This window comes from Scomber scombrus, chromosome 14 (assembly GCF_963691925.1).
Source record: "Scomber scombrus chromosome 14, fScoSco1.1, whole genome shotgun sequence".
NCBI lineage: Eukaryota > Metazoa > Chordata > Actinopteri > Scombriformes > Scombridae > Scomber > Scomber scombrus.
This window is the reverse complement of record NC_084983.1, coordinates 17714573-17725364: the sequence shown is the minus strand read 5'-3', so window position 1 is coordinate 17725364 and position 10792 is coordinate 17714573. Positions and strand designations below refer to the sequence as shown.

The 10792-nt window shown below is 37.2% G+C and overlaps 1 protein-coding gene across 1 annotated transcript; it reads right to left on the bottom strand.

The window, feature by feature from the left end:
- Positions 1 to 3508: 3508 nt before the first annotated feature.
- Positions 3509 to 10553, bottom strand: lrrc32 (leucine rich repeat containing 32). Its single transcript, XM_062433256.1, has 2 exons — positions 10464 to 10553; positions 3509 to 7596 (listed from the first exon to the last, which is right to left on the bottom strand). The coding sequence occupies exons 1-2, from the start codon at positions 10551 to 10553 to the stop codon at positions 5743 to 5745; spliced, it is 1944 nt and encodes a 647-aa protein (XP_062289240.1). The 3' UTR covers positions 3509 to 5742.
- Positions 10554 to 10792: the final 239 nt, after the last annotated feature.

The following is a 10792-nucleotide window of genomic DNA, read 5'->3' as shown; positions in this document are numbered from 1 at the left end:
ATTTTACAGATGTTGGCAGCCTGTCATCTCTCACCTTCAAAGAATGAAATCTCTCACTGAACTAAAATATCATGGCATGATGATTATAACTCACTAGAGATCCAGGAAGTACATGTTGACAATATATAACATGACATATTTTTGTTGCTGGCGGTGTTATTGCTTTCTGTGTTGTTGTTTTTTTCGGGGGGTTTTTCTTTTCTTTTTTTCTGTTGTTGTCGTTATTTTGTTTTGTCTTCTTCCTCTTGTACTCATGAATGTACTTACTTATTTGCTATTCGCTTGTCTGTTTTTTTTCACTGTAGTTGTTGAATAAAATTTGGTTATAAAAAAAAACAGAATAAGAACATTATGTCCTCTTTAAGGATAGAAAAAGTAAGTTTACATGCCTGTTTCTGTGCTGTAACTGAGCAGCTAATTAGCTATCTAGCCTGCTTACTGACATTAGAAGTGCACTTTTCCCCAATGAAAGTTTGTTTGGTGTCTTATTCAACAAACTACGATGCTAGACAAGACGTGTGGTCATGTTTGTAAGTTAGATAAGAAGGAAGAAGGAAGCAGGAATACTAACGTGGGTTGTAAATCAGAGTCTGTGGCTTTTGTGTAGCAGGATGCAATCAGGCTAAGTGAGACCTCTGATAGGGGTCACACTGCTTTATGTGAAGATTTGATTCACTGCATCTAAATAAGGACTCCAGCTATGTAAGTGGATGGCTCAAGGGCATTTAATCAAAATAATTGAAAAGTTGGGGAATTAAAAAAAATGTAAAATGTTCTGATTTTTTTTCTCAAAGGAGAACACAGGACATTGCATTGTGATTTCCAGAGCAGATATGCATGCTGTAGTTGACGAAAAAAAGACAGTTGTATTTCAGTTGGACTTTGTAAGTTGATGTCCGTTATGTAACTTTGAAGCAAACAGTTGAAGGGCTGCACTTGTTAATTAAGGCAGTGGGCAAACATAATTATCATAAACACAGTCTAGACATTTGATTGTTTTTATCAGATGGAGGAATCCGTTTCAGACACTAGAAACGGATGTAGATTACCTCTGGTGTTTCCTGTAACTCTACAGAGAGATATGTACATAAACTCATCTTCAATTATAAATCCAACAAAAACACTTGCAGATTATGAGCTGGGTTCATATGGTTAATGTTACTGAAATAACCTTTTTCATGCTTCAAAGTCTTGTTTGTATTAAAATACTGTTTATGTATTTATTTATAGAGTTCATCCCAGCCCAAACTGTATCCTAACAAAAATATATATAGATAAAACTATATTTGTTGTTTCAGTAAATACATGCTTGACAGCATGGAGGAGCTTCTTGAAGTTAAACAGTATCTTCTTCTTTAAACACTTCACTGTGTTTAAACAGGTTCACGGTGTGATTCAGGGCTGTATTTAAATTCAACACAAACCCACAGTCACATGTTGACATTAGTGTCATGCTACAAAATAATGTGTAAACTAATGTAGTGCGTTATTATCAAGATGATATCCCGTGTCTTTGCCAAGTGAATGTGTTAGATACTCATTTCTGTCTTGACGGTGACAAAGAGGCTTTTTCCTCTTTGACGTAAAACAGGACGGTGCGTCGACAACTTCCTGTACCACCCTGGACATTAAATGCGTTCCAACTGTGTGTTTCTCTCTCCTGACAGGATGGAGGGTCTGAGTCACCGAGGGGTAAAGGGCTTTCATTAGACCGATGAGATAAAGCTTCTCATGCTGAACAGCACTTTCTCACTCTGAAAGCTTTAATCCAAAGATAAACACAAGAGGAAGAGAACAGAGGAGGAACAGAAAACAATCTCAAATTAAAAGTCTCTTCACAGACCTCGCTGAGAACAGTTTTATATATGCAAGCATAAACCCGAAGCTTTTAAAGGCCATAAAATCTTTTATTTCTCTATAAATGTTTAAAACTGAATAAGCAACAATCAAAGTAAGTAAACTAACATCCTTAGTTATTTAGAGTTTAGCGGTCAAAATCTCATGTTCTGCTTGATCAGGACTTTGTTGATTTAAACCACAAATACAGAAATTTCCCAGATGAAATAACAAAAACTGTGCTGAGTTTGTTAGAGAATATTGTGCTCCTTTTATATATATATTTATTTTTATTTCACCTTATTAGGCAGATTGTTTTTATTGGATGTCGTCAGGGCCTTTAAGCTACTTTCAGTGAAGTGACCTTTTAAAGCTGCCAGAGTCATCTTCTCAGGCCACATTATGCTGCGTCATTATGCCATAACTATTTCAGCTGTTTGCATGTGGATGGTTATTGGTCAGAGATAATATTCAATGACGTGCACCCTAAGCCTGTGTAAAAAATGCAAATAACAGAGGTCAGCCTAGATAAGCAGCTCTCCCTGCCATGTTAGAGTCACATTATAATAGAAGAGGGAAGTTAGGTGAATATAATTACCCGTCACCTAGTTCAAGCGAACAATCATAGCTCATAAACATGAATGTCATATAATGTCACTGGAATTCACCACTTTACTCACTGTTGGAGAGCAACTTAGTGGTGTTAAGCTTGACTTACGTAATACCGGCAGTAATTTATCACTCAGTTGACTGAAAATTATGTTTGATTGCAGTAATTTAGGATTGCAGCAAACAATTATTTTCATCATAGATTAATCTTTATTTTCTTATATAAACATTTGGTGAGTCATCCAAAGTACCAACTAACCACCCAACATGTGTTAACAATAACTAGACTAAAAAAACTTGACAAATATTCACCTTTGAGAAACTGAAACGAGAGAATTTTTGGCTTTTTAAATGTTTTATTAAAAGATGACCTAAACAATGAATCAATTATCAAAATAGTTGCAGACTAACTTTCTGTCGACTGTCTTATTGAATACTGGCACACACAAAAAGTGAAAAAAATAAACCTTTCTTAAACTCTTTCTCTAAGCTAAAAAAAACCCCATCAAATTCATCTCAAACTTGACTATGCATCTTATTAATTTACATTTTGAGTTATCTAAGAGAACATTGTTGGTCTGAAGCTCCAAACAAACTATCTGAACTGCAATTACAGGAAAGTGTGACTGATATTCTGAGCTGTTGAAGGGTTTGTTTTACAATACATTTACACCATCCAAAAGGTTCATTTGCACCCAACCAACCAACCAGTTGTACTAATAATAAGGAAAGGTGGACAATCATTTAAAGATGTATCAGGTTTACATGCCCTTTAATTACAACACTGTGTGGATTAACATTTCCATTTCTTCACCACTGACATTTTAATTTGGGACAAGCATTGTAAAGCTATACACTGTAAGTATATTCAAAGAAAATCCTAAGGTGTGCATCAATCATTATAACAATAAGCATTTAATGAATATTTAGCCTGTATCTGCGATGGCATTTCTTGCAAAACAGAATTAAATCATATATAAGATAAATATGAGACTGTCATTTATGAAACTCAGATACACATTTTGTTCAATAATGATACTCCAGAGACAAACAGAAAATTCAATTCAAACATCCAATTTAATATCATGTCATGACTTTTCTCATAAAGCTTAGACAGTAATGATTAAAGATCCAACACATTGGGAAGTGCACTTATTTGCTTTCTTTCTGAAAGTTAGATGAGGAGATCAATACCACTCTTCTCATCTGACTCTCATCAAGGAAGCACCGCATTACGTAAAATGTTATCATAATGTGTGCCAAACCTCCAAATATTCTGAATATGTACAGAGTGAAATGCAACTTTTAAGGCGTAAGCTGAGTAATGAGGAGTGAGGTAACTGAAATGTGCTGGTGTGGTTACAGTGTTCAGAGGTATACATATTTTGTTTTTTTAATCACACAAATAATTTTAAAAAGGCCTTCATTTGGTTTGCTTGTTTTACAAAAATTTAGTCACAGGATAAAAAAGGTAATCAGCTTGACATAATTTGGTTTTAGGATTAAGCGCATTAGCATCATATGAAATTGTGTATCCCAGTGTAACCCACTACAATACAGCGCTGGATTTCATGTTTATTTATTTAAAATATATACAGTACATACTGTATATGGTACTCCTATATTGGAGTATCACAGTTATTAATGTCAGTGCTTACTCTGGCTTTCAGCTTCATCCCGAAAGTTAATCAACATTATTGTGTCCAGAAGGAGCACCACAGGCCTGGGATCAATACAGACAAACATACTGTTTAAAATGTCCAGCTTAGTTTTATAGTAAAAAAAATAATAAATTATATGCTTGAACATTATACATTTCTTAGTGTTAACAGTCACAGAACAAGAGACAATCACATAAACAAGAGGAAAGGTAAAGTGCAATCTATATAAAGGGTAAAGGGACTGTGTGCAGTCCTCTCAGATAATGTCCTTAATCTAATAATAGCAAACATACATCCAAGAACAAAGGGCATTTTGTTTCTTGACCCTTTGTAGTGTTGTCTTCTTTATTCTTAGCTTCAAGGAAAATTCCACTCACAGATAATCTTACACTGAACTTCACTGAGTGAAGACATCTGACTTTGTTCCACTCTCCGTCAGTCTGTTTTATCCGTCTCTGTTTCAGTCACTGATTTATCTACATTTTCAAGAACCCCTTCATTCAACCTTTAAAGGAATATAGATAAACATTGTGGTAAATAAGCTCATTGCCAAGCCTTCTTGCCAAGAGTATAAGATGAGAGGATTGATACCACTCTTCTCTTATGTTAAATGCAAAGCAAATGCCAGCAGCTCTGTTTGTTTGGTGGCTCAGCTGTCAGTTTAGCTTGGCATAAACACTGGTAATGGAGAAAGAGCTAACTTGGCTCTGTCCAAAGGTGGAAAAAAATCTGTCTACCAGCACCTCTAAAGCTGACTAATTAGCATGTTAAATCATTTGTTTAGTACGATTAAAAAAAACGTAAAAATGTATCTATAATGATTGGCTAAGAAACTTTCAGACATTAAAAAAAAAAACAATGTCACTTTTACACTTCTTTTCATTTGAGTGCTTTAGAGGTGCTGATAGGCTGATTTTGTTACCTTTGGAGAGAGTCAGGCTAACTGTTTCACCAGTGTTTTCAATCTTTATGCAAAGTTAAGCTAAGCGGTTGCTGGCATTAACTTTTTATTTAGCAGACAAATGCTACATTGCTATCAATTTTCTCATCTAACTATTAGCAAGAAAGACAATAAGCATATTTTCTAAAATGACAGACATTTTTTATTGGCTGCATTTCAGCCTGGTCTTTTGTGACCACTGTATAGGAGAAAATGGTAAACAGTGTTCATATGTTTTAGTGTGGATTTTTCCTTTTTACATTCATTATAATCATGTGATTTGATATCAAGAACCAAGCAGAAAACTACTGCTGTAGCCATAAGGGTCTAAAGTTGCAGTTTCTTCAAATTGCCACTAGATGCTGACTGCAAAAAACTTTGAGTTCACTTCTCCAGCATTATTGCTTCATTGAGGAGATGTTAGGGCACAGGTTTGCTTTATGTTGCTTCTTCACTGTCCCTTCTCAGCTTCACCAATCTGGATTTATTTCCTCTATGAACAAAGACTGCAGTGGTAAAACCAAATCAAAGCTTCAGGTTGTCTCTTCAGAAACCGCTGGGCGCCATCACAGAAACTACATTCATGTTGTTTTTTTTTTTAATTGTCTCTGCTTAAAACCCACCAACCGTCTTGTGAAAAGAACGTTTCCAAATATAAATTCCTTCAAAGAGCTGAATATGCACAGTTTATTCCCATTACGCACTAAAGCTTCGGTTGTGCTTTCGTTTCCTCGCATGGCAACATTTTGCCACCAGTCCCACCACGATGATCGTAACTAACGCTAGCACTACAATAACAATAATATAGTTTGGCTGTCCTTGTCTCTGACACATTTCCTGGGTCACTGTCTCTATGTTGACTGGCTCTGAATTCTCCTCATGGATGCAGGTCACAGTCTCAATGTCGGGAACAACCACGGCTGAGTGCTGAACCAAGTGAAGGAAGCCATGGTTTTTGCAGCAGCTCAGAGGATTGGAGCCCATGTAGAGGGTTTTCAGAGAGCGTTCCAGAGCCGCCATGGTGTTGTACTCCAGAGTGACAAGATTGTTGTTTTGCAGGTTTAGTGACTCAATGGAGGAATCTTTGGTCCACATTGGCAGACTAGTCAACTGGTTGGTGGAAAGGTCTACGTGTTTGAGACTCCTCAGCGAGGACAGGTCCGTGTTCAGTTTGGAAATGTTGTTTTCCCTCAGGAGCAGGTGAACCAGGGAATGCTCGAGACCAGAGAGGGAGTCTTTATGCATGTCTAAGCCCGGGTTCAGGGACAAGTCCAGTAACCGTAAATGGGTGTTTGCAAACGCATTCGCAGGCAGAGTCTCCAGGTTGTTTTCAGAGAGGTACAAGAACTGCAAATTTGGAATAGAAGAAAAGGAGACACAACCTGAAGGATCCTGGTGGTCGAGGTCTGTCAGTGATGGCTTTTTCTCTGAAGTGCAGATTTTCAGATTGTTCTGCTGAAGATGCAGGTGTATGATACTAGGAAGTCTTTGAAATGTTTGATGGTCCAGGGTTGTCAAGTCATTTCCTTGTAAGACAAGCTCTTCCAGTGATTGCAGAGTTTTTTCTCCAAATGTCAGACTCTGCAGGTTATTATTGCTGAGATTGATAATCCTCACTCGCGAAAAAAAATGTTCATTAGTGATAGAAAATGAATCAATACAGTTATTGCTCACATTGAGGACCTCAAGAGATATCATGCAGGAAAAAAAGGACTCTGGTATGCTTTTGAGTTGGTTGTAACTCATGTCCAGGTAACTCAGATGCATCAAAATAATGTTTGTATTAGTTTCTGTAACATTGATGCTCTGAAGTTGGTTTCGTGAAATGTCCAGATATTTAAGTTTGTTAATTCTCGGAAGAAGAGGAAAGGAAGAAATTTTGTTTTGACTCAGATCGAGAGAGAGAATTTCATACGAAACAGTTGATTTTGAGCTATGGAAAAGCTCCATGCTGTTCTTGCTGAGATTAAGCACCTTTAAATTATAGAGGTTGAAGTCTGTGATGCATGTGATTGAGTTTTTGGACAAATCGAGTTCAGTCAGATGATTCAATGAGTCAAAAGCTCCATCTTCTATCTCCAAAATGACGTTATTGTGGAGGCTGATTTTCTTCAAAGACAAGGATCCAATGAAGGTGTTTTGTGCTATTTTGGTTATGCTATTGCTGTTCAGAGAAAGGTTTGTCAGTGATGGAGAATCAGCCAGGAAATAGTCTGACATCCCTGTGTACAGCCCATTGCTTGAAAGATCTAGAGACTCTACAGCTGTAAGAGGCCCAATGTTAGTTTTGGAGAGAGCAAAAACATTTAAATGATTCCTGGACAGATCCAGGACTTTGAGATCGGTCATATTTCTGAAAAGCCCAGGCTGGATGAAGTGGATCTTGTTTGAGTGAAGATTCAGATGGTGGAAGCTGGTGTGGTACGCTAGAGTTTCCTGGGAGAGATTTTGCACCTGGTTACGTGAAAGGTCCAGCATTTGTACATCAGGAGGAAGGTCGTTTGGTGCACTTCTGAGGCTCAGATCGCTGCAGAACACATCCATCTGGACCTACGAACAAAGACAAACACACAAGTCTGATTATGTCGGCATACTGCCAGACTGAGCCTGACCGAGACACAATACAGACCAAATGTTGACAGCATATTTGCTGGGTTGATTTATGAGTCAGTGTATCTGCAGCATGTTCTCGGCAGAAAGACAGTACTCTGATGTTTATGAGAGCCTTTTGTCCTACTTTACCACAGCCTTTTCTCTTAAAATGCATACAAATGTATACTTGAGTAATTTCCTGTTTAATAACTGAAGATATGGCTCTCATTCTCAGCTATTTTCAACCAAGAACTTTAAAAGTAAATAGTTTCAGTTTTGAAGAAAATCCACCTTTATTATGAGTCCACATTTTTAGTCACCTTTTGTCCCTTTTCCTGTTAATAGACTCAAATATTTAAGTAACTGAGTGTAGTTTATAATTGAAAGCATATGGCCAAGACACCCTTGTCCAAAAAACAGCTCATAAAACTGCCTCCTTCTCTGTTTTCTCTCTGAGGTCAAGTACATTGAGGTTCTTGGCATATTTGTGGTATGTTGGAAATGGCATTCCTCATTGCTTACAAGCCAGCCATGGACAAACACACTGACTAAATTAAGGATCACTGGAAGGTGAAATATATCTTATCTTTTATCAGGCCTGGAGAATATTCTTAAGAAAGTATGATCATTAAAAATGATTATCTGATTCATGTGTGTGTTGTTTTACCACACATTTAGTCACTTTAGTACTGTAACAAATGAAACCAGTTCAACAGATGGGAACCCAGGTAAAAAAAAAAAAAAAAAACAAACTAAGTATTTTGATAATTAAAAGATATACTTATATGCCCACATATACATTTAAACAGTTATTGATCACTGTAATGATCTTCTCCATACTAGGCGTAAAACACTTCCCAAACTTTATAAAACAATACTCCTTTATTTTTCATTGCACCCCTCTAAATCTTTCCAATCAGTTGCTCTGACAGTCAAAATTTATGACTAATGTGAGCTTGAAAAACTTGTGTGCCAAACAGTGTGTTGAGTCACTGGCAACCACAAACTGCTGTAACCAGTTATAGCTGCGGGATGATTGATTATTTAAGGGTTTTTGTTTTTTGATAATGGTAATTTCTTTTCCTTATTTCTTCAGTTTCTATGCACATCTACGTATCTTTCTCGTTCAGGTGCAGAGTCCAAAAAAAGACTTTCTGTTTCCCGAGGACTCACAACACTGAAAAATACCCCATTTCAAAAGTACTTTTCTTCTTTATGATTAAAAATTGTTCAAAAGTTTTGAGTCCTTCATCAGGTAAAGAGGTTAGACGATTAATGTAAATGATGCCTCAGATTGTATGTGGTGAAATTATTATCAAATGTTTAACAGAAAAACAAAAGAGAAAATAAATCTTGTGCCACTCTCGGTCTGTCTTTGGCACAGCTGAGGTTCAAGGCGTTGACCATGAACCATCCAATTTCCGGTCAAGAACCTTTGTTGCATGTCATTCCTTGTCTCTCTCTCTCTCGCTCGCTCTCTCCATTTCCTGACATTTCTCTCCTGCCAGTTCTGTAATAAAGGCGTAAAATATTTCCCATATCTTTTATTGAAGTCGAGCTATGAAGGGATCCGTTTAGGTCCAGTATGGAGAGGAGGAATGATTAAAGCAACCAGTAGCTCTACCCATGTACAGTTCAGAGAGGCATGTGATTATTGTAAAAAGACAAAATATGAACCTATTCTTAAATGTGTGTAAAATCCTGCAAATAAATATACATACAGTTCTTGAAATGTGGTCTTTGCTTGGCTTTTGTTGTTTATTGTGGCATATATTCACTTATAATACATGAAACAGAAAGTGAACATAACGTTTTTTTGGATTACATTCATGTGATTACAAACATGTGATGAGGCTTCTGCATTTAACTCTGTACAGGCTTTACTAGTGAAACCGTTATTGATAATTGGATATTTATAGAACAATTATTACCACATTAACCAAAAGTGAAGTACCTTTAGTTTCAGTATCAGGCCATTAAAATAAACCATATGACCATTTGAATCCAAGTCTTTTATACTCATACTGATGCTCCTGTATTTCATTCATCCTCCATGTTTCTATGTAAGGGCTCAGCTGTGTGTGCTGTCCATTCAAAACCTCCCAGATACACACTACATGGCCACATCTGAGTCTGTTACACCTTACATCACTGAATGTTATTTTCTCAGTCACCAATTGCCACAATACACAGTAGTGATCTAAGCTATGGTCACTTATCGAAAGCTTTTCTACATATTCGCTGGCCTTTCGTGGAAAGAAAATGCTCTGACACACAGAACATTGAGGCAAGTTACATTTCCAGTTTTTTACGCAGTTAGAGCTACTGTACGCAATTTGCAGCCAAAAGTAAAACATGATTCCTCCAAACTCTCCAAGGAAAAGACGTCACAGTACTATACAGGACAGGTTTGACTGGCAAGTAACGTCTGCAGTATCGTACAAAAACTACACACTGTTTCTTCCAGCGAAGCCAAAAAAATGTTTCACTGAAGTCTTAAGGTCTGCTGGCAGCACAGTTCACGAGCTAAAACTAATAAACCAGACCTTTGCAGATCAAAAGCTTTCAAATAAACCATCTGCCCAATGAAGATTTGAAAATACCTCAAGCACCTGATGGATTAGGTACCTCATCTCAGTTGCCATGGGCGACCCGTAAAAATAAACTAACAACAGATGAAAAAAACTTGTGCGTATTCTCTATTTATTTAAACAGAAATGTAAGGAATGTGCTGAGAAGACATTAAACAGGAGAAAAATCTGAATTTAAATGTCAGTTTGTGCATGTGTATATGTGTGTGTGTGTGTTTACCAGGATTTACTTACAACTTGACATGAAGGGAGGTGGCGAGGAGGGCGTGCAGATGCCGCCACACAGCTGACCAACAGCGGGAAAAACAGCTGGAAGGCGGCCATGGTGCTGCACAGGGAGAGTCCAGATCACACGAGTAAGAAATACATGAATGCAGGAAGCATGCTGGAGGTGATATGACTCAAAAAGGGAAGGAAAGCTTACCTACTGTGACATGTGGACATACGACAGTGCTAGTTATGCCTAAAATACAAAAGGGGCTTTTTGTTCTATGAACAGTATGACATTTCTCCTTTACACTACTACTGCACTTTGTATTTAACTGAAGTGAGAAAGAATGACT